Source organism: Pteronotus mesoamericanus, unplaced genomic scaffold, assembly GCF_021234165.1.
Source record: "Pteronotus mesoamericanus isolate MK-2021 breed Mesoamerican mustached bat unplaced genomic scaffold, CSHL_Meso_final scaffold_167, whole genome shotgun sequence".
NCBI lineage: Eukaryota > Metazoa > Chordata > Mammalia > Chiroptera > Mormoopidae > Pteronotus > Pteronotus mesoamericanus.
The window spans coordinates 32,908,957-32,933,478 of NW_026555308.1; the positions used below are offsets into that span (position 1 = coordinate 32,908,957).

Consider the following 24,522-nt stretch of genomic DNA (forward strand, 5'->3'; position numbering starts at 1 on the left):
AGAGGAAGCATTTCAGAGCCAGGTATAGTAGCCAACCCTGTTCTTATGGTCTATTTCTAAATTTGGCAAAGGAAGCCTATTTGTCCACAACAATCATTACTGACTTTACCCTAACCCAAATTAAAAATATTTGCATGCCTTTTGTATTTTAAATCATCATTCCCTGGAACAATTCCTTATTTGAAAAACAAATACAAGTTCATAGACTAGCACTTGCGCAGAGTTAAGGATTCAGAAAGAGAAATACTTTTTTGTTGCTGTTAGAGACGTTCTCATCTAACAAATGCTGTGTCTGCTTTAGCACTTCCACACACTGTGGTGTTAAGACTTACTAAATCCCTGACCCACCCTCACCCCGAAATGTTGCTTAGAATAAGAAAGAGACAAAAAAATTATTAATAGAGGGAAAATTACATTTTTTAGGAACATGGCAAGAAAAAATAAAAAATGAAATTATCTTTCATGTCCTGGAACCATAGCTGCAGGCAACAGGATGCCAAACACCTTTTGGTATCTGCCAAAATAGTATAATTCTTCCTGTGTTGTTAAAGGGCTACCTGACAAAAATGATCTTAGAGTCACTTGATCAATTGGACGTAACTTTTGGGGGAAAGAACGCTACTTCAGGTGGGCCTTAGATTCAAGACAAGTCACACAGTATATGTAGATGTCTAGGCACATTCTTACTACTTTGAGTTTCAGGTGCTACACAGGCAAACGAAGATTGTTTCCCCATCATCCCCCTCAAGAGGGTGATAATCTAAAAGGAGCTAAAAAAAGAGAAAAAAAATAATAAAAATAAATAAATAAGTGGAGCTAAACACAAAAAAGGCAGTAAGGAGACAGTATGGACTCTAGCTGATTCTCATGATTATTCAAACACCCCCTTATTCCATTGAAAAAAAAGAAAACCACCAACACTGTAAAATCAGTTTCAATCTGTATAACAGAAAATTCCAGGTGAAGTGATAGCCTGGAAAAAATGAGAAACCAAGGTGGTTGGCTTTGAGCTTCATACTTATCAGGCATGTTGAAATGAGTGACAAAGGCCTATTTTGTCCAGAAATCCCCGGCTTTATTTTTAAGTCTGGAAACTGGTTAGTCATATCTATACTGAACATTTCCTGTCCAGGGGCACAATGATGGCAACAAACTGCCAAGTTTAGTAGCTGCCTACATCTAGTCAATTGAGTCATTCACGAATTATAAAACAGCATCAAACACTAACTGAAGATATACAATGAAAACAAGTCGAATATTTCACAGAATAGGAATAGATGGTGCCATGGGGAGAAAAACAGAAAACAACGGACAACATTACTTTAACAGGCAATCTGCTGGTAATTTCTGTGATAGTGTAGCACATCACTGCTCAATATAATAGCTCTCCCACTCCCCACCCACTACAATTAAATAGTCCAGCTGACATTCCACAACTTCATTTACAAAAAGCTTGAAGACAGTAGTATGTCTCCACAAAATCAGTTTATTCCTTTTTTTCTTTTAACTTGTTCCAATTATATTTTAAAAGAAAAGCTGTCTGAGAGTTTTAAAGAAGCAAGTATGCAGAAGACTAAAATATAAACCAGGAATGTAAGCTTTATCAGCTGGTCCAGCACTACAGTGTTATATTAAGAACCCATCTTTGGAAAGAAAGGAAATCAATTAAGGGTTTTACGAATGACCCTTTCCCAGCAACCCTGAGGGCTGTGTCAGGCCTCAGCTAGGCTGCCTCTCCCAAAAGCATTATAATTTACCACATTAACCCTTACACATGTTGAAACAAGCCAGCTCAAGTTCCTCTGCTGAGAGAAACAAGAACACCTCCCCTCCCCCAGGACTTAACCACATGCACAGAGGGACAACCCCAAAGCATGCTGGGATAGGGAGCAACAACCAGTAATCACTCCTGTGCTTCTAAGGTTATCAGCTTGATCATCAAGTCAGAGCTATGGTTGAATGAGCCCAATAATTTAAACCAGCCCTCCCCATAAAAAACCCTTAGCCTGAAATTCTTCAGTGAGCCTGCTTACCATCAGACTTGTTAGCAAATGAACCCCTCCCCATCCCCCAACCCCAGAAGTCAGGTTCAGCTTCACAGGATGGGGTGGTGGCTCTCTACTCCTCCAACAGCCATTCACCAAAAGCTCCACTAGCTTCTGGAAAATGGACGGCACAGTCCAGCTGAATAGCTTTGAAACGACTCCCACAGGCTGGCATTACTGCTTTTCCAATTCATCATCTGCCGTTTGCAAGCTCTTTGAGGAAATCATTTTTATAACCCAGTAAGAAAGTCACTAGACATCCAAGCAACTCAACACAGCACTGGCTTCTGACTGGCCCCACGTTAGCAGTGGGGAATCAAGCAGCAGCATTCCTCAGTGTCACGTCCTTGTTCACAGGCCCCTGCGTTGATCCTGCTTCTGCGCCCTGCAAACAGTGCTGTTTCATGGACTCCAGGTCTGTATCGCACTCTGGAGACCAGCACACCATCGTGCCTCCGGAGAACTGCAGAATCAAGCAAAATAAACAAATGCCCAGACCATCTAAATCCCAGTTACCTTAGTTATGCTGCTGCTCACTTCTTTAATTTTCGTTTTCTTAACACTTCAGAGTTACTTCCTTATTCCTCCCTTCCTCTCTCTCCACACGCCTACCCCTCCCCTTGGGGACTCCGCTCTGGCCTGGACCCCACCTGTGCCTCCCACCCCTCCCACTGCCCATGGCCTCCACTCATCATCTATTCCTCATCATTCCCTTAAAATTTTAAAACCTGCCCAAGGGCCCCTCCCTCAATGTCCTTTGCTATTCTAGTTTTCCAGTCCTTCTCCTTCCCTTTCAGTAGCTGCCTCTTGCCCTTGAATTCTACCTGCTTGAAAACTCCCCCGGAGAGACTCCTTTAATCATCTCCTTTCTCGGAAGAACCTGAGTCTAATGTTTAGACTTGTGATATCAAGGAGGGGTGCATTTTCATTCTAGCTATTTCATAACTGACTTAATTCTAATTTTAACCTTTAAAAGGTGAAAACGGCTTTTTTAGTGCTTCACAATAAGGAGGTCAGGGAACTCGTATTTTACTTTTACCAAATAGCTTTACAGAAGTTCCTTGGGACACGCCCAGCTGCTTTTCACAGAACGTGAAATGAGTACTTCTTAATCAGGTAAATATCGTAGGCAGGCCACGGGCGGGTCTGGTCGTTGGGTGTGATTATAGGCCTCCTCATTTATACAGCATTGATGAAGCTCTAATCATTGACACAAGCATTATCTCTGGTTCTCACAGGGATGAGCCATCTAGCATATTTCTACTGGTGTTACAACTGCGTACCACCTCAGCATGTCTCAGTTTACTGGTGTGGCCCAAATCCTATCTAACGTGTAAGACTATAAAGCCCTCAAAGTCCACATTGTGTCAAATCTAGGATATTCCTGACTGAAGCATCAGGGGTTTTCTGAGACGTGTGTTCCTGTCAAAGCATCGGGGTTTCCCTGAGATGTGTGTTCCTGTCACAGGAAGGAAAAGCATGGGGAAGGGAAAGTGACAGTGAAAGGGAGGAGAGAAAAATTTTGTAATTCTCAGACCAGCCAAAGCTCCTTTGCAGGATGAAGAGCTGGATTAAATCTCTACTTGTGGTCACTCGTCACCCTCATGCGCCGGTGCTTATTTTGTGTGATGCCGCAGGAGAGGCCAGAGATGATAGGGGAGGAGATCAGGAAAGATTTGGCTGACGACTGGAACTTGAGTGTGCACCCATGGAGATGGTGAAAGTCTCCCTTCCTCAGGAGCCTGGGCACATGCTCACAGCTGGGGCAGCCATCTCTGGGGCCCTTCACACCTTCCTCATTCCCAATAAATATTAACTGAATACTCCTGATGTGTTCTCACTCCTTAGCAAATGAGCCAGGCTCCCAGCTTTCACTGAGGCCCATAGAGAAGGGGGCGAAATCACCTTTCACCGAACCTCTCTTTAGACATGGCTGACCAAGGCCTCCATGGGGTGCTCGCCTCCTGGCTTCTAAAGCCCTTGTTCCTTCCTTCTTTTCCTCCTACCTCTTAAAGTACTCCATCTCCACGCCCTTTACTGATTGTATCTGCCTGTTGCCCTTGAAAAACCGAGTGTTCTCAGAGGCTAACTCCGTGGCCCAGCCCTCTCCTCTCTCTTCAGGCTTACCCTTGGAGATCACAGAAGGGGAATCACCTCTCCCACTGTGACTGGGGAGTCACACACTTTACTGCCCAGGCTCCCTTTACCCAGGCTCACCCTTGTCCTCCAGGCTGACCATGGTTCCTGTCAGAATGGTTTTCCTAAAACACTACTTTGCATCTGCCCTCTTCCAGCTCAACACCCCCGCCCCTAATTCCTGACAACTATGTTTCCCCTAGATGGTATCTCAGACAAGCTTTAGTCTAACTAATATCAATGCCTGCATTTTTCTAATGAGAAACCCGAAGTTCACAGAGTACTCAGCACTTAAGTCTGCATAGACAACCAAGGAGACCAACTCCACTTCTGATTCCCAGTGCCTGTCTGTTACTCAGAGTGTCCTTCTGGGCAACCAGTCTGTCCCCATGGACTATGGTAATATAGCCCACCATGAACCTTCCACTCTGCAATGCTCTACACCTCCTTCGTTCTTGTCTTACCCCAAGCTCTGAGCTGAAGTTCCTGCTAACCCCTCATGACGTGTGGTGAACACGCATCCTCTGAGCTGTTCTCATCCCAAGCTTCTCATCATGTAGTTTGTCCTATGAATGCACATGTGCTGTATGTGATGGCCTGACCCAGAAGTTCTTGGAGGGCAGGGCTCTACACACACACACACACACACACACACACTCCCCTCTGCTTCCCCAAGCTCCAAAGAGGGTACTAACTAGTCAACTAGTCAACGCTTGTTTTTATGAGTATCTGAAGCCCTGAGAAGGTGGCAGTGATTTAGGGTGAGAGGTTACACCCTGGAAGTAAACACTGAACTGTCCAGGGCACGCAGAACAGCCTGTGATTCTAGAGAAACTTCTGGTCCCCAGCTCCTTGTCTAGATGAGTAGACCATGTGGCAACACACACCTGGGCCAGGTGAGCTGGCATCAAGCATAGATAGCCTGTCAAACTGAAAGGAAAGTTCCTGGGTTGCTTACTCTCTTTTTAACAGTCAACCTGAATTGGGCAAATAAGGCCTTAGAACTTCAGCAGCCTAAAGCTGTTGTGGTCACTTAGGGCACTCTGTTTAGTGGCCTTTTTCCTTCATCATTTCCTCAGAAGAAACTTAGTTCATGATTATTTATAAAATAAAATCTTATTTGTCACTACAGGTGTATTTCAACGTAAGTCCACAGACAATACACAAACACAAACTCCTTTACAACTTGAAAACTGTAAGTACTGCCAGTCGCCAGCCTAATAACACCGGCTTTGCACAATCGTACAGAGTCCAGACCAGCACTCCTCAGCCATGCACTCAGCATTTAGTCACTCAGGATACATTACAGCTGTGTGTCTAACTTTTCTGCAAGGTTTTAACAAGCTTCGAACAAGCTTGAAGCAATTGTCTTATTGCTTATACATCTTGGTCTGCTGCTGCTTGGGGAGCAGAGGGCTGCAGCCCCACAGCCATTTCCCGAAAAAGAATGACCTTACTTCCAAATGAACTAGGCCTGAGGCGCTCCAGGGAGAATGAGGTTGTGGGATGCTTCTCTGCTCCTGCAACAGCATGTCTGGTGTCTGAATGCTGACTCCCTTTCCACCCACACACGCATACCTTCTCATCCAGGAAGAGGGTCCCTGCCCAACCAGCACCCTCAGTGGCTAATTCTCCTGAATGATGTTCTTAAAGTAATGAAAACAAGTGAGCTCACTGTTTAATTGCCTCTTGGTCCATCACTTTCAGAACCAGGGATCTAACAGGCTCTATCTGCAGAGCTAAAGTTGATTTCACAATGCCTCGTCTTTTACTCTCCTGAGGTACACACAGGAGAAAATGAAATAGGAAATCCCCATGTGTTCAATCATTCCATTAAAGTTCCCCCAAGAGGTCGTGAGTGACACCTATACAAACAGGTCTGTTCTGCTTCAAGGAGATCTCATGCAGAAACTCAGGATGCTCAAACTTATATTTGCAAAATTTCTTATTTGCCAAACAGGCACAAGGGCCTGGGCATCACCTCTCTAGGCCTCAGTTCCTTTTGTCTAAGTGAAGAGGTCAGACAAGGGACCTGCTAAGTTGCTTGTAACTCTAAATCATGATAACTCTTACCTGCATTGTTAGAGAGTCATTTTAATCATAAAAGTCTTTTCATTGAAGATCTTCCTTAAGTATCACAGACACACGTAATGATTTGATTTTTTAAAGTAATTCAGTTAATACTATATTTTTAAGCACAACCCACTAAATGAAGAGAGGTACACAACCATGCTGATCTCATTGTTTCCAAGGTTCCTAGCGTCTTTCTCATACAGACGGGAATGATGACAAACACTTTGTAGTGAGCCCAGCGACCCTGCATTATTCGGAAATGAAATCACTGGGTCCTGAGATTTCCGGGCCCCCCTGCTTTTTCTTCTACCCACCCACTCCTTGGCTACTTCCTGGATTACCAAACAGCCGGGAGCACGGGATTTAATCACCCGTGTTATCCTGATTGTCCGTGGCGTCACAATTAGAGGACAAGAAAGGTGTGATGCACAGTCAGTCTGATGAAAATGTCAGAGGTGAGGAAGAAAAGGCCCCAATATACTTGAGCTTACAGAGCTGGGGGGGCCGGGCAACACCAGGTTATTAGTGACATCCACTGTAGAGGACGCAGCAGGGCACAGATCTCTAGCTGGATTGTGCACTTCTAGTCCTTGTCAGCACACCTCACTCCAAGGCTAAGGACTACATAAAAGGAAACAATCACATCAGCGCCTGGTGTTTTTGAGCACAGGCTGCACCTTTTACAGTATGAATGACATTAACGTCAGCAGCAGCAAGTGCCACGCATTTCATCAGAGCCCAACCACTGCTCTCCTCCCCATTCTCTCTGCAAAGCAAAGGCTGGGAAAGGGGGGCGAAGGGGGAGAAAACCGGTAAAATAATGCTTAGCAGGGACTGCTGTTACATAAGCTGCCACACCATGTGAGGTTAAAACTGTGAGGACACTACATGGTATGGCAGCTTACACAATACCCTTGGGCATTTTGATGACTGAAGAGGATATTAATAATCACCACCATGGAACGACTGAATTTTTCTATGATAAATGCTCTGCCTGGTGTTGGACCCATTTTTTCCTAGTGGTGGTCTCCACTTTTTGTCTCCCTAAAGAGCCATAAGCCATAGCAGGTTGGACGATGTTGACCTTGAGCTCCCTGGAATGTTCTGCAAGCCAGCCTGTTGGCGCAATGTGCTTGGGGAGTAGCCTGCAGGCATACCTCTTTCCTGGCACTTGAATGACCTTAGTCACTTGACTGGCAAGCTGGTCCATCAAAACGGGCTTCCTGAAAACCCACCAGGGAATTGGGGCCCCATGTATGGCAGACAGATAGGACTCAATGCAAACTGGAGCCTGAAGAAACTTCTGCAGAAGCAATGAGGACAGGGCTAGGAGCCTGTTAAATGATCTTGAAACCAAGCGGGGCTATAATTGAGAATGCAAATGCCTGTTCATATACCCCCTCCCCCGAAAATTACTGTATTATTAGGAGATACAAGGAATGAACTGAGTGGAACACAACTGTGCTAAGAATCACACACTTCTATGCATACACACCTTGCAGCTTTTAAAGAAACCTGAAACTCTATGGATGCTACAAAGTCACCTAGTTGTATGAACATAACATACAGTAACTGAAACTTGTTTCACATCAGTGACCAGGGAAGTCTACATCTACTATCCTCAAGCTGGTTATTGCCCCAGGAAATGAGGTCCCTCTCTTGGCCCGTAGGTATTTGGGTCCCTCTCTGCAGAGGGCTCCAGGCACCTCCTGCCCAGTCCTGCTGAGCTCCCTGGTCTGCTGCAACAGGGGTGAAGGATACACTCATGAATTCCTACCTGTGCCCTAAATAGCAGAGAAAGGGAAGGCCTGGCCTCTTCCCTTTGCCTCCAAGACGCCTGGCCTCTCTACCCCTGGTTCTTCACACTGGAGTACAAGCTGACACAGGACCTCAGAGAGCATCCTTCTGAGGGCCAAGCTTACCTGAGGAGGGGGAAGGCAGCTTTTGGATATTCACGGAAGCACTGTGTCAGGGCTAAAACCTCAGGCTCTATGGTCAGTTGGCCTTCGTTCTCTTCCTGGTTCCACCTTTTTCTAGCTTTGTAGTTTTAGGTGCCATTTTTAACCCCTCTGAACCTCAGCTTTCTTAATTGTTATGTGTAATTAACACAAAGCATTACTATGTAAGTATTAAATGAGATAATATACACAAATCAGATCCTTAGCACCATATCTGGCACATGGAAGAGCTTTATACATTTTAGTTTCAAAATAGTTCCTTCAATATCCAGTCAAGATGGTGGTGTAGGCAGAGACAGCTCACCTCTTCACACAACTACAACAAAATTACAACTAAAATATAGAACAATCATCACTCAGAACCAATAGAAATTGAGTTGAATGGAAGTCTGACAACTATGGAATTAAAAAAACCATATCCATCCAGACTGGTAGGAGGGGCATAGACATGAAACGGACTGGTCCCACACCCACGTGTGGTGGATAAAAATTCAGGACGGTATCTCAGGTGCGAGGCATCCCAGCCCCATACCAGGCCCCCCAACCCAGGGTTCCAATGCCAGGAAGATTAGTCCCCATAAGTTCTGGCTGCAAAAACCAGCAAAATCCAGTGGGGACTGAGTTGGTGGAAGAAACTGCTGGAGCCTCAAGCAGTTCCTCTTAAAGAACCCACACACGGCCTCACCTACTCAGACTCACTCCCTCTGGGCTCTGGTGCCGGGAAAGAGGCTTGAGGGGCATGCGGGAAAGAGGCTTGAGGGGCACCGGTGGCATGCAGTGGGAGGCAGAGGTGTCTGGCATCAAGGCAAACAGAAGCTATTGTTGCTTTTCTGGGCCCTCCCCCCACAGAGCCAGCAGACTGGTGCCATATCTAAGATTTCATCAACCTGGCTAACACTGACCAGCCTTGGTGAGCCCCAGAGACTCTGCCCCACCCAACTTACAGGCCCACCCAAGCTGCTTTTCCATAGGAACAAACAATAGCTGGCCTCAGTGAGCCTCAGGCCCGGATCTAGCAGGCTAGATTCACAGCTTGGCTTCCCCTGGATATCTCTTAAGGCTAGCACAAGTAAGTAGCTGCCATCTCAGATGGCTTTATAATTCAGGCAGAGTGGCCTCAGGCAAAACACAGGGGCTGATCTTGGCCTGCACCACCCAGGAAACCCCAGGGCCAGCACACCCAGTGGGCAGCTACAGGCCATGTTGGAGCACCACCACCCTGCCCCTGCACAGCTGATTCTCCACGGAGGGTGGAGGTTGGTTGTCAGTGGTCACAGCCAATCTTTGCAGCTCATTGGCCTGGGTAAATCTCTCCCATTGATCTGCCAACAGCAACCAAGGCTCATCTACAAGACGAGAGTGTACTCAGCCTACACAAAGGGCGCACCTCGAGTACCCAGCTCGAGTGATAGGGGAGGCTGTGCCACTGGACTGTACAGGACACTTACTACATTAGGCCACACTACCAAGACACAGAGCCAAAGCAGCTCTACGTCACACATAGAAACAAACACAGGGAAGCTGCCAGAATGAGGAGAAAGGAAACATGGCCCAAATGAAAGGACAGATCAAAACTCCAGAAAAAAGGGCTAAATGAAATGTAGATAAGTGATCTATTAGAATCAGAGTCCAAAACACTGGTTATAAGAACGCACAAAGAACTTAGTGAGGACCTAAACAGCATAAAAAAGATCCTGTCAGAAATAAAGGATATACTAAATTGAAACAAAGAGCAATTTACAGGGAAACAACAGTAGAGTGGATGAAGCTGAGATTCAAATCAATGATATGGAACACAAGGTAGCACAAAGCAACAAATCAAAACAACAAGAAAAAAAGAGAAACCAAAAATACAAGGTAGTGTAAGCAGCCGGTGGGACAACTTTAAGCAATCCAACATTCGTTTCATAGCAGTGCCAGAAAGAGAAGAGAAAGAGCAAGAAATTGGAAATCTATTTGAAAAAATAATTAAAGAGAACTTCCCTGATTTGGTGAAGGAAATAGACATGCAAGTCCAGGAAGTGCAGAGAGTCCCAAATAAGATCGACTTGAAGAGGTCCACTCCAATGTACATCATATTTAAAATGCCAAAGGTTAAAGATGAAGAGATGGGGGTGTGTGTGGGAGAATGGGTGAGAGGTGAGGGGATTAAGAAGTACAAATAGGTAGTTACAGAATAACTGGGAATATAAAGTACAGTAAAGAAAAGGGAGTAGCCAAAGAACTTAAATGCATGACCCATGGACATGAACAAGGGTGGGGGATTGACTGAGGGCATGGGCAGTGCTGGGTGGAGGGGAGCAAAGGGGGAAAAATCAGGACAACTGTAATAGCATAATCAATAAAATATAATTTAAAAAAATTGTTTCTTCAGTCTTCAAGGCAATTGGAGATGCTGACAAGTCATTTTATGCCCTGAACCCAGTGCCCGAAGACATATATTTGTTTTGCCTCTGCCATTAAAAATACTTTAGTGGAAAATTTAAGACACCCTAAATAGGTTGTCCTCTAAGTTTGAAAGGTACTACTCCTATAAAGTGAGGTTAGATGACTTCTAACTCTAAAAGGTTTCATTATATCATATAATCTCATTTTACATAAATTAATTTTATATTGCTTTATTAGGCCCTTCTATATGCGAGGTCTAGGTCATGCAGGGAATCAGGGCGGGGGGTAGGGAATACAAATCTTGTTGTAAAAAAATTCATAACGAAGTGGAGGCAGAGGAAAAGAACACTAATAACTATAATACATGAAAACATGGCACAACCGAAGGAATTATGGGTGTTAAGGGAACTCTCTGAAAGAGCATCTACTCCAAACTGTTTCCAGCTGGCAACATGACGCCCCTGAGGAGAGGCAACAGAGTGATCCCAACAAATGAACAGCACGGGCTGAGGGAAGATAGAGGTTAAGGGCAACACCAGGGTTGGACGAAGCAGTCCGGTGGTGTGGTAGATATCTATTGTTGTTTTGGTGATCCAAGTCAGAACTCCCTTCCTGTTTCTGGAGAAGCCCTTATCTCCCAAGTGGTGGGAGGAGTGAGGCAGGAGTGAGGCCTCTCCCACTACCCAAGGTAGAACCAGAAGTTCCCTCTCCCACGGGCAATGAGGGGTAGGTCTACAATCCAGCAATGATGAATCAGACGGCTTATTTCTGGGATTTTTGAATGTCAAGGATGACCAAATATTCAACCACATCTGGAGTCCCAGCAGTGACAGAACTGAAAAATACAGAGGAGGGGAAGGCCATGGTGAGTCCCTACCAGGCAGTCCTAGGGTATGTCCTTGGCTGCATCTCCTGATGTATTTTCAGAAGATGTGTGAACCACCTTTCTGTAGATGTGCCACCTATCCAGTATACTCTCAATAAATATCTTCTGCTTATGATAGCAGTAATCAATTTCCATTTCTTATAACCATGAACCCTGATGACAGTTGTGGTTATTATAACCATCAGGATGCGGGTGCTGAGGGCTTGATACAAGGCAGAGATGGGGGAGATGAAGAGAAGGAGATACATTCAACAGATAGCGAGAAGGATAAAGTGCCAGGTAGATGCTGAGGATAAAGGAAAGGTCAGGTCAAGGGCAACTTGTGGATTTGTAATTTGAAGCCAAAAAGACCAAAAATCAGTAAAAATACAAAATGACTATCAAATTTGTGAAGAGTAGAAAATGATGGGCTCAGTATACACATATTGAATCTGAGGTACCTATATGACATTCAAAGTATGGTGTGTTCCAGGCTGTTGGCTGTGCAGATGGCTCTGAGAAGAGCCCAGGTGGGAGGGCTAGGAGATTAGAAACAACAGCTAGAAAACGGAAAGGAAATTGGAAAGGCATTGTGCCCTAGGAACCAAAGAAGGGACTTAGGATGGCAGGGACACTGGCCTCCTAGTGTCAATTGCTGCAAAAAAAAAAAAAAAAAAAGTCATGTAAGATCAGGACGAAAATATGAATGCTGGATCACTGGAGGTTTAGCACCTGGGAAGTCACTGGTAATTTCAGCGATTTCAGTGGAGTGGTAGAGAAAAAGGGTTCAGTGGGATGAAGGATAAAACAGAGAAAGTAGGAACCATGCAAAAGTTACTGTTTTTAAAGGGCTCATTTTAAAGGACAGATAAATGTCTAAAATTGAACAAAATATTGAGGTTTACCTTTTAAAAATGGAGATCATTCAATTTATAAAATATTGAATGATCACCTATTATTGGGTAGGTTTTGGAGATACAGCGAAGAATAAAACAAACATGGTTTTACCCTTTAGAGCTTCTGGTTTAGAGAAGAGATGCTAAACAACATGGTGAGTGCCAGCGAGGAAAGGAAAAGGTGCTCTGAGGAAGGACAGTAAGGGATCCTAATTTAGGTTCAAGGTTCAAAAAAATCCTCTAACCAGGAAATGATCAGGAAAAGGAGTCAGGTGGGGAGAAGAATATTTCAGACAGAAAGACCAGCAAGTGCAAACACCCGGAAGTAGGGAGCTTGAGCATGTCTACACACAGAAGAGAAGGAGCCAGGGAAGACGTGAGGCCGACTGGCGCAGTGAGGCGCCCGTGGTGGAAGGAGTGGTCTTCTGCAGTGAGAAAGACACATGTTCCATAGACACCGGGAGGGTGGGTGTAGGTGACGGTGAGCCTGTCAGTCTGGAAGTAGGAATTTGAGGGAGTTGTCTAATGGCCACCGGTTTCTTTGTGAAATAGCAGGGCTGGTGAGGCGTGAACAAACTGGGCCAGGTGGTGGTAGGAAATGCTATTATAGGCAATGGAGGAGGAGCTGACTCACTCACAGCTCAACCTCTACTCTTTTCCAAGCCCTCTCAAGGCAGCCCCTCCAACTTTCTGGTACCAAAGTTCCAATAACCAGGGCCAAAGAGCTCTGGATATCAGGATGCTTAGCACTACAAAGGTCCTCAGAGATCTTAACTGCTATTCATTTTTCCTACTACCTAATTAAGTAACTCAACAGAAAACAACTAAATGCCAAAACCATGACCATCAACTTATCTCCTCAGGAAGCCCTCATCCATTGGATGAAAACTGTTGAGATCTTTCCTTTTAACGGCTTCCCTTTTTAATTTTTTTAAAGTGGGTTTCTCCCTTCATTTCTCTTGCTTTTCTATCATTTTATGCCTGGATATCTTAAATTATTCAGCTTTTAATAAAGTGAGGCCTGGATTATTTTTCTCGGTGTAACATCCAAGCACAATCATGTATTCATCTGTAAGTACACAAACTTAAACCAATTCTTTAGGAGGTGGCTATAGACTCAGGATGGAAGTTCAGCACTCTTGGCATGGAGTCAACTACGTTCTAAGCTATGAAGGCTTAACAATATCCCCAGTCATTTGCTTCTACATTCATAAATATGTTGGCCTCCAAGGGCCTCTGAATCTGACTTGATATTTTTTTCAGATTCAACCCCAAACAAAGTATACTAGTTTCACACTGCAGTTCAGAATAATGACTTAAAAATATCTCCCTCCACAGCAAATCAGGCATGAAGCATCTGAAGACAATTTTCTTGCAATGTAGACATTGTAAAGAGCTTGTGGTGATCTCACACAGAACGGGATACATAAGTCTACAGTAGAAAAACAAAAGCTAAGGAGAAGGGAAAGGAGGATAGAGTTAGATGTTATTTACACAGCACAGCTCCTTTCATAGACATCTGAGTGGAGGTCCCAGATCCCAGCCAATCGCCAGCCTGGCGAGAGCTCCCAGGACATACATGAGACACACACACCACATGCACACAGACAGACACTCATCCTTTACCTCCTGGCAGAAGCTACAATGATTCCATCTATTAATAAAGTATTTGATCAATCTCCCTCAAGAGTTATTTCATATCCTACCCTAACTGCCATCAATTTACAACTCTAGCACCTCATATGATCTTAAAAGAAACATTCTGGGCTTTCTGTAAGAAGCGTGGAGGCCAGGTAATTTGCTGCTGATTTATAGAATGAAAATGACAAGTGGAGGTAAGATGAGGAACAAGTAGGAGAGGGCCCATTAAGGGACCTCCTGACACTCATTTTCAGGCTTACAACCAGAAAGCTAACTGGGCAGGAGGAAAGATGTGGATGGTGCTAGAGAAATGTATAATATACTTTGGGATACTGTTTTTCTACTTTCTCCCCTCACCCTTTTTACTCAAAGGAAAAACAAAACAAAACTAAACTAAACTAAACTAAACTCGCTTTGGAAAAAGTACCAAGTGCTACTTGTCATTGATAAAATTGACCATTGGGGGGACAGAAAGAGACTCTGGGGTGATGGGCACCCGATGCAGTTTGCTGATGATGTTTTATTGAATTGTACATTTGAAACCTGCACTGCCATAAATTCAATAAAGTAAAAAATATACATTAAAGAAAAGTTCACCACTGGATTCTCTCAGCCCATCTCCTCTTTGCCTTCCTTTGACTACTTTCGACTTACTATAAACTGCTGTTAAAAAGACAAGAAAGAAAAGGATCCATCATCAAGACGGAGGTCACGGCAAGGAAACGTTAATCCCCCAAGTTCCACATCAGGCTCAAAAACAATGCTCCCGGCTGTCGTTTTTATTCACACCAGCCCCATATTTCTTATTAAACAAACCTCTTTTTTCCGACTGCTTCCCCCGCACGGCATAAGAAGGTAAACGTCAGCCCACAGAGATGACATTAGGAAGCACAGAGCTTTTACTGAAGGAGGGGAGTCAGTAAAAGACAGGAGAGGACACCTTCCCAGGGCTCTCCCTCACTGAGAGCTACCACAGGGAGAAAAAACCAGGGGGCTCCTTTCTGCTCCTCAGGCTCCCACAAGCTGCTGCGATTGACTTGAAATTTACCAGTTGGCCAAGGGGCTACTTGAAAAGAAAAGAAATTTCACAATCTTGAACATTCTGCTCCCTTACTCTAATTTCCCCCAACTATCCCGACTCCCACCCTCACGTACAAGAGTACTTTTGTATACATAAAGTTTCAGGAAACAAAGCATGCAAACACTCACACACAAATAAACTCCACGAACTAACACCAGCGTATAATTGTGTTTTGGTTGGAGCTTTTCCAGCCTTGTCACCCGTTCTGTGTTAGGAGTAAATGAAACCCTTTGCTTTGGCAAAGTTAGAAACAGACAAAGTTAGAAACAAACTCTCCTCAGTTTCAAGCTGCACAAGGCTCCAGTCATATCTCTTCAGCCCCCAACAAAATGAATTCGCTGCTGCAAAGCCAGCAAGGAAAAAAAAAATATTCCCCAAATAGCTTTCACTCCTCCCCCTCCCTCAGCTTCCCCTTTTGGCCTGAAACACCCAGCGTTTCCAATTGCTGAAGCCCTTTTCAAAAGACCCTCGACTCTACCAGGGGACCCGGCTGTGGGCTGTCCCAATGCAGGCGGTGCTTTTCCAAGCACACTTTGCATTCTCGGAGTCTTTACTGGGGCCGTTCAGTTTCCAGAGAAATCTAAAAAGCAGCCTGTAGTGGGCTGGCTGAGCTAGGTCTGACTCTTCCTTCCATCCACTGGGACGGGCTGCGGGGAGGGAAGCGTACAGGATTTGGCAGATGCAGCTCCAATAGAGCCGTGAGGGAGCCGGGAAGCGAACAAAATACCCACCGCTTACTCTAAGACTTTCATCTGCTCCTCTACTACGCCCTTCCTCCACATTCCTCCGTAAAAGTTGGCCGGTCCCCGAGAAATCAAAATCATACCTTCCTTGGATTCTTCTGCTTCGGCGTGCATGGTGTCAGGGTCACCCGCCTTCTGGGTTACCTCTGAGATTGCACTCGGACCCGCCGCAAGTTCAGTCAGCAGCCAAAACCCCCGACACCACGGAAAATAAAAGGAAAGAAAGCCACTAAAATCAAAACCTCCCCGGGGAGGGAGGGCTGGTTCTGGTGCAGAGATTTTAAGGGGGAAAGTTCTGCAAGAGTGACGAATCGCGTCTCAGCTGGGCGGCAGGAGTCCGCCCCCGGGGCGAGCGCAGCAGCCCGTCCCAGGGCGGAGGCAACCTGGCGGGGCTGGCGGGGCGGCCAGGGGCGCGCGCAGGTGGGGAGGAGGCCCAGACCACAGCCTGGCTCCCCGGGAGGAGGCCAGAGGGGTGCCGTGGGCAAACGAAACAGACAGGCTAGGCCAGTGAGATACTTGTGCAATAAAGGGGAAGAAAAAGGCTGATCGCAGCGTGCGCTGTAGAAATAGTCAATGTATTGGCAGTAAAAGAAATACTTCTGAATCTTTGGGTTACATTTTGACTCTCATTTAACTTTCCTTGTGGTGGGGGTCTTACGCGCCAAAAATTACGGATTTTAAAGCTGCTTGGTTTTATACGTTAATTTTTTCAGGGAAGTAACGTAGATATTGGTCCATGTGACTGGAAGGACCTGCTTCACAGGCCCAAGAGGAGGGCCTTTTGAAGAAAGTGGGGACAGCCTCCACCCCTTACCTTCGCTCGGGAAAAGCAGACAAGGCGGCTTACTCACTCAGAGTAACTGGGGCGAGCTCGCTCCTGGAGGCGCTTAGCTGCCCTGCAGCCACCCCAAAGGGCCATCCTCAGAGAGAGCGCCATTCCCTCCCCAGCTACTCAGAACCACCCGGGATAAATTCCTTCAAAACGCCAAAGGCAGGGTGGGGTATGCAAAATACTAATCGAATAAAGAGGCTGGAAAGCCTTGGGAACAGATCTCGATTCTGCCCCCTGGTCCGGCCCACAGCTCCTGAAGTTGGCTGAGAGGAAGGCATTTTAGCTTCATAAAGCCTTAGTTTTTACTTCGGAAAAGTGGGGACAAGAGCTGCCACGGAATACCTTACAGAGAGATTCCGCAGAGCACCAGTTTTATTACCAATCTAAGGCAAACAGTCCTCAAATAATACACTCAAAAGACCGATTAGGAAACTGTGAGAAATGTTATATTCTTTTAATAAATTTATTTCCCAGCTGCTTTCTTTGTCCTCATTTCCCATTTTTATGTGCGGAGGGGGACTCAAGAGGAAAGGCACTATGATAAACTTAATAAAAAGGACATACAAAAGACATGGATTTAAAGAGTCTGAACTAAAATTTAGTTCTGCCATTTATTATTTGTATGACCTTGAGCAAATTACTTAACCTCTCTGAACCTCCCTTTTCTCATCTGAAAATAAGGATAAAAATAGTATTATTTACTTCACAGATTTATGTTTGGTATTAAATAATATAAACAAAAAGTGATTTGAAAACCATAAAGTACAATGCCAATTATTACTATCACACCATTAAAAGTAATTTTTGTAAAATACACTCAGGTTTTATAATGGGTTTGAACAGGAAGGTGTTTATGCAATTCACAAGCAGTGAAGGCTATTATAAATATTAATATAAGGCCTAGATATTAAACCACTTCCAAATGCTGAGTGATTCTAACATGCCTAGGACCACAAGCAGAACTTTATCTCAACGTCACTGAACGGGAAGGATGACGAGAGGAAGACATAGCTACGCAGAGAGGAGGGAAGAGGATAAACATCTGGAAAATATCAGTATTGCAGAGCCTCCCAGAAACTGACCTCACCACCAAAAGGGTAACAGGCTGCTCCCTTCTGAAAGTTGCAGTGCATTGTGTGTTCCCACTGCTGCACATCCTGGGGTAGCAACTGCTAAGATGTGTCCTCCTACCCAGTAACTTCAGATTTATGGAGGAGACAGGAGGATCATTCTGAATCCAAAGAAATTCTCCCTCACCAGTCAGAAGTGACCTTTCCTGTCCTGTCCAAGGAAAGGACATTCTGAGACCCCCCCTGCCACCATCTGTCCTCGCCCTCCCCCACATCGGCCCAGCTGTCCACCCAGAGTCCACCCAGATCTCACCAGGACTGTGCACTACACAGATAAAACAGTTCCCATTCATCTAGAACTGGAGAAAGGTGCAACATCTTTTCCAGGTGATGATTTTGCAAAATCAGACAATCCAAATTCCAGGCCCCATCTGCCACAGGCAGAACTCATTTTCAACCTCTTCTTTCACCAAGTGCCCCCCCAAAGAATTACTTATTCAATGTCCTTCTGCAAGCCCAATTATGTACAAACCACATAAGGTATACCAAACTACATGTCCATAATGCCCTACTTGTTTTTCCACGGGGTTCACAGAAAGGCCTTCAGCCCCGCTCAGGTTAGCCAAGGAGAACAACTGCTGAATGGACAGTTCAAACACTGCTATGTCAGCCTTGAAATTCAACTCAGAGTCATTTCAGCAACTCAGGTGATCTTTGAACATTCACCATGATCCTCAGAAACCTGGAGAGAAACTTAATGTCCTGATCTAGATGAAGTGGAAGGAATGCTCAGCTTATTTTTAAAATCGTATGTGGATAAGGATGCTCCTCAGGATAATCTCAAAGCTCTCTATCTGCTCTGGGTATTACACTGCCCCATGCCCCCGCCCTGCAAAATGGTGACAAAGGGCAGTTTATTCTCTGGGGCTTCCAGATATGTATTAGGTCAGTCACTTACTCTTGACTTTTCTCTGCATTTATTCAAAAGGGGATGTTACTTTTTAGTTCTAGTGAATTTGTTATCTCTTGTAGGTGGAGCCTGTTCATTCTTCTGTGTCTAAGAAACACTCCAACATCACTTAGTGTGGCTTGGGATATTCTTGGGAGTCATACCAACAACCTATTATAAACAACCTGATACAAAATAGCAACTAAGTTAGCAACACTTCTCATTTAATACCAAACTGCATTTAAATATTATGTTGAACTCCAACCCAAGTCTAATAATGAATTTCCCATCTTCTGTGTCAAATAGGAGAGTTAAAATGCTGAGGTTCTAATGTTTTCTTTTTCAGTCAGTCATTGTCAAATATTTACATGCATCACAGGAAAAAGGGCCCCACTCATGTGGAGCTTACTGGTATAATTTTGGTAATTTTGACCACAGACAAAGAACTCAACCTTCCCTGTCGCCTTGGTTCTAAGAAAGGTTTATTGATAACACATTTAAACTGTACTTTATCACAGAGCAGCAGAAACATCTTGTCTTAAATTTTACCTCAAAAAAGCTGTTAAAAATTTTTAAAAAAGTCTGGGCTTTTGGGCCTTTTGCTTACAGCTGCCTAGACATGTGTTAAGAACAGGAGAGGTCAGCAAGTTACCAGACTCACACAAATGAGACCAGCAGGGCTGGGAAGAGAAGGTGCAGTTTATTCAGGAGGAATCACATTCTCTACTCACATTCAAGAATGGTGTATATTCCCTGCAGTGAAAAATACTGAGCATCATTGTGAATTAGTTATAAGACATACCTACAGCTTCCAGGTCATAAGAAACCCAGGTCACAAAAGAGCCATTTCATCAATATTTTTATTTCTACCCTGCTTATAAGAGGCTGTACATTAATATTGTTTATACTTGGTATAAAAAGTAGCTTTCTTCTATTTGACTTTGAGGCTTTCCTCAACTTTTCTTGCACTATGTTTATACCTTTGATAATTTTCTGAGTACAGGTCTTCTTTTACATCTTTGGTTGGATTTATTCCTAGGTATTTTATTCTTTTTGAAGCAATTGTAAATGGAATTATTTTCCTAATTTGCCTTTCTGATAGTTCATTATTGGCTTATAAAAATGCAAAAGATTTCTAGATATTAATTTTATATTCTGCTACTTTACTGAATTCATTTCTCAGTTCTAGTAGTTTCCTGGTAGAATCTTTAGGGCTCTCTATGTATAGCACCATATCATCTGCAAATAATGACAGTTTATCTCTATATCTTTGAAAGGCTTTGAAGACTTCCATAATCTATATATAAAATTTGTTTTCAATCTCTGCCCTCACTGTAGAAAAGATCTGCGTTTTCGGTCTCACCTGGCTGGGGTGGCAGGCTGTGCATCTTTCTCATCCTCCTCAGACACTCTGCTGTATTTAACCTTCCAAAACAGAGGCGGGGCTCAGAGGATGTCTCTCCACAGCCCCTGCCTGGCCCAGGGGATCTCACTCTCCTTGCCTTAAGATTTGCTTACCAGAACTTCAGAAGGGGACAATCAAATGACAGCAGAGGTCACTTCTGCGCCTTCTCAGGAGGCCACACCCTGTGTCTCAAGAGATTTTCTGATTACCATTGCTGGGTACTGGGTTGAGGCTGGGGAGTTTGGGGCCAGCGGAATAAGGGTGAACTGAACTGCTGTGGATCCAAGAAGGACGCTGAGGGTGAGTGTGGAGATGGAGGAGGGAGAAAGCTGCCTCCAGTGCCCTGAGTGGGAGTTTGAAGTTTGTTGTCGGTAAACCCTCTCCACAGTGGCACCTTCAGTAAATCCTCCATGCTCACTCAGGCTCTGAGCATGCGTGCAGAATTCCGAGGGAATGGCAAGAAGCGACATCCGAGGTGAGCAAGCACATGGGGACTACCATATATCGGGGGTGCAGTTGTTTCCCAGGCTTTCAGTGTTGGTACTTATTTCTCACCTAAGAAGTCTTCCTTGCTAAAAAGTTTTTAACAGATGATTAAACACACACACACACACAATCAGGTCTGAAAATAATATCTGAAGCATTTGGGACCTATCGTCTTTCTTTTATAATACTTAGCAATGATGCCTTCCATTTATATAGGCTTCATTCGGACTTCCCAGTTAGCTCCCGTGGGTCATCATACCCATTTTACAGACACCTAATTAAAAAAAAGGGAGGTTATGATTTGCTTAAGTCACAAAACTAAGTAATAATGTACTTTAGACTACAGTAAATGAAGTCAGTCTCGGCCTCCTGTCTCCAATATCCAGACTTTCTCACTCTATTAAACTACTCATGTAAAATTCAAGTCCTTTATTTTGCACAAGAATAGCTCAAAGAGTGCTATATTGGGAGATTTCCAAAGATTTTGAGCTGGCCATAATTCTAGCATAGACTGCTCTAATTGCTGCATTCGAATGCTCAGATCACACACAGCCTCGAGTTAAAGTTATTCTATTCCTGATATTCAATGCTTTAAATAAGCTACAAATTCAATAGCTTCTATTTATTCAGGTACATGAAACTACAAATCTTTTTTTTTAATTAAAAAGTTGGGTCAGGACCCTAACCCCCCTCCTGACATGAAGCTGTCAGGAGCCTGCAGAAGAGCACCCCTTAATCAGGGAGACAGGGCCTGATCACCGTGAGCCCAGTGAGCACTGCCTCATTTGCATGAGAACGTTTCCTTTTGTTTTCCCTATTCATTCTTCTCTCATTTTTCTTCTAAAAGCAGGCATGTCATTTGACCTCTCTGAGCTCTGTTTGCACACCTGTAAAATGGGAATAATGTCACTTATTTAACAGGGCAGTAATTATAATGAAATGAGTCAAGAATGTGATTAAACACTGAAAATTATGAATTCCCCTTTGTTACTTCTCCAAAAACTTTTTGCGAATAAGGCCAGATTGTTTTAGGCTGTGGAGCATCTGTTTGGATGTTGGCCTTATAGATTCCATTCGAGATAGGTGTGGCAATTCTATGGGTATGGTCCAATGATAGAAAGGAAAGTGAAAGGACTGAACTTCTTCACTGTGTCCAGGTTAATGAGGTCAACGTGGGCCTAACATGAGAGAGGTTACAGAAGGGATTCACCAGGAAGAAGGGAGGGAGGGCTGAGATTGGGCCCAGATGGTGTCACATATGACCTACAAATCCCTGGCTTTCCTTCAGAAAAGCTGCAAGAGGAAAAAGTGATCAACAATCATAGTTGCAAAAACTCAGGCTTGGAAGTAACCTTAGAGAGGTCATTTACTCTAATCCCTCTACCTGGCTGGTGAAGTGATCTCCTAGGCCCATCTCAGGTGGTCAGCCTTTATCCAAATCTCCTTGATTACATCTGTTCACAAAGACTAACTCCTTTAAGAGACAGGCTCATCGCCCTTCTAGTCATTAGAAAGCTCCTCCTCATAATGAATTGAAATTCAAGTTTAAGGGCAGTGACTGTCAAATTAACTAAGCATTGCCTCTACTTCTTACAGCACTGAAATAATTGGGGGACAAAATAAACATGAATTATTAACAAAATTTTCTTTTTCAATGAACTAGTGGAGACCCCCTCCTATTGGCTAGCGGATGGCAGCAGAATGAGATGTGAGACAGTTACGCAACTTTGCAATGCCAGCCACACATCTGTTACTGATTACTCTGAAGAATTCAGAAGCAAACAGCTCTGGTGGAGGTGGCGGCAGTGACAATTGCTTTTCTCTTCCGAGTGCTCACTCTAAGGGATAGAAAATGACGCCAAGACAGCCTGAGTAATGGGCCCGACTTGACTGACTCTGAGCAGTTAAGAGTGTTCCTCAGGTTTCTGAACAGAATTTGAAATCCTGTTAAAAAACAACAACAACAACAACAAAGTGGTGCTCCATATGTGGAATCTGGATCATAGACTCCTGGTCTGAGATCTGTTTGAAAGCCTAATGCACTCCAACTTGTCATAATTTAAGTTTTATGTTGCGATTCTGACTTGGGTAGGATCTCCATGAAGTTAACCTTTGTGCCAACTAGTCACTGTTTAAGAGGCATAAAGGTCTGGGAGGCGAAGAGACAGGGCTGGCCAGGCTTGCCAGGTGAAAGCAGCCAAGGCTGAAGCTTAACAGACCAACTCAGCAGGTGGTGAATCTGTGAGCCAAAGCAAAACTTATCCAAACAGGATTGGAGGGTGGGCTGTTTTGCAGGTAGCCCAGAAAGGCATGGGTCAGGATTTTTTCCATTTGAAAAGGTCAGGTTATAAAACTTAAGTTATTCGGCTTCTTCTTAAGGAAGAGCAATAGAAATTGGTAATAGTTACGATTCACAAAGTTGTAGACATCACCAAAATGAATGTATTTTCTGGGAAACTGCTAATATGAATAGTGTGCCTGCCTACATGCCTAAAAAATGTCGTATTAAGCCCATTATTCTTCTAGTAGAAACAGAAGATGGCTAAAAATCACTAATTTATTAATCTACAATCTATTGCAATAGCAAAGTCCCGTCACATGCCATTTAATTTTCTCCGATTCAACTACGTACAATCAACCCTAAGCAGAAAGAGACAGAAAAGCAACAATCTAAATGGTGCATCAACCACCATTCCCATAATGACTTTATGCCATAGAATAAGCATGAGATGGAGCTGGGGATTTGCTGGTCCCTCCCTGACTCTTACCTTGCATCTTGCATTGCCCCTCATACTAGAAACATCTCAAGCACTGATGGTAAGTGCTGCGTTTAAGACTACGTATTTTTTCAAATCACAGTGCCTCTGAAGGCGAGCCAACTATTTCATCTCATCCCAAAGAAACACTAACAGAATAACAGAAACACTGATACAGTAAGTCTTGTGTTTACTGGAAAGGGGTATGTTATTCTCCATTCTGGTACCTTCCTAAGAGGTTTTCAAAAATAATATTGATCCCACACAATTTTCACTTTACCCCTCACTCTTCTGTACTCAACCAAATCAGCATTTAGATTCTCATATCTTGGAGTGGTGTGGTCAGAAATGCTGAAAGAGATGCATGATTTTGGACATAACATCCCCAGATTGTGTGCCCTTATGCCTCAGGACACTGTAGCAAACTCACAGAGGTATGCGGGATATTTTAAATTTTGAGGGAAACATAGCATAATTCAACACCTCATGAGCTACTAATTCAAGCTCGCTCACAGTGTAACATTAGATTGTACTACATTTCTTTGGATGACATCATTTCTTTGCAAAGCTAGGTTGTCGGTGGTTGTGAGTATTATGTGAAAAGTAATGTGGCACAGAAAATTAGGGTGGTGGGATGCAATCTGATTTCAAGGTTTGAGAAGTTGTGAGGTGATCAGTAATCAATTTATTGCCTCACAGCTCTGAATTCACCCTTCATTACCTGCTGTGAGAAAATCAAGATGGGATATTAAATATTTTTTTCTTTTTTAACATTTTATTTATTTATCTCCAGAGAGAGGGGGAGGGAGGGAGAAAGAGATGGAGACAAACATCAATGTGCAGTTGCCTCTTGCACGCCCCCTACTGGGGACCCGGCCTGCCTAACTGGAGGTCGAACTGGTAATCCTTTCATTTACAGGCTGGCACTCAATCCACTGAGCCACACCAGCCAGGGTTAAATATATTTTTTTCTTTTACCAGCGGGTTCAGTTCTAAGCTTTGTGAATGAAACAAAGTGTAGAGATGTTACAGGAAGAATTTTTCCTTCCTGGTTCTGGAGTGGTCTTGCTGCAAACTCCTACACGCACACATGGTACCTCCAGCACCTTCTTCAGCAACTGCATCCTCCTGTACCTGGTGGTCAGCATCACCCAGCTCCCAGCAGCTTCTGCTGACACCCCACAGGTGTTTCTTAGCA

At 44.0% G+C, this 24,522-nt stretch overlaps 1 protein-coding gene across 5 annotated transcripts in view; it reads right to left on the reverse strand.

Moving 5' to 3' along the window:
* Window positions 1-24,522, reverse strand: part of TNFAIP8 (TNF alpha induced protein 8) — a 113,777-nt gene that overhangs the window by 21,151 nt on the left and 68,104 nt on the right. The window contains exon 1 of one of the 5 annotated variants that reach the window (XM_054589912.1): window positions 15,910-16,093. The exons of 1 other annotated variant lie outside the window; for it this stretch is intronic. In XM_054589912.1, coding sequence (XP_054445887.1) covers window positions 15,910-15,940 — 31 coding nt within the window. In that variant the 5' untranslated portion in view covers window positions 15,941-16,093. Of the gene's footprint in view, window positions 1-2,033; window positions 2,085-2,561; window positions 2,604-15,814; window positions 16,094-24,522 lie in introns of those variants that run through there. 3 more of the 5 variants (XM_054589914.1, XM_054589915.1, XM_054589911.1) reach the window with 3 other exon arrangements.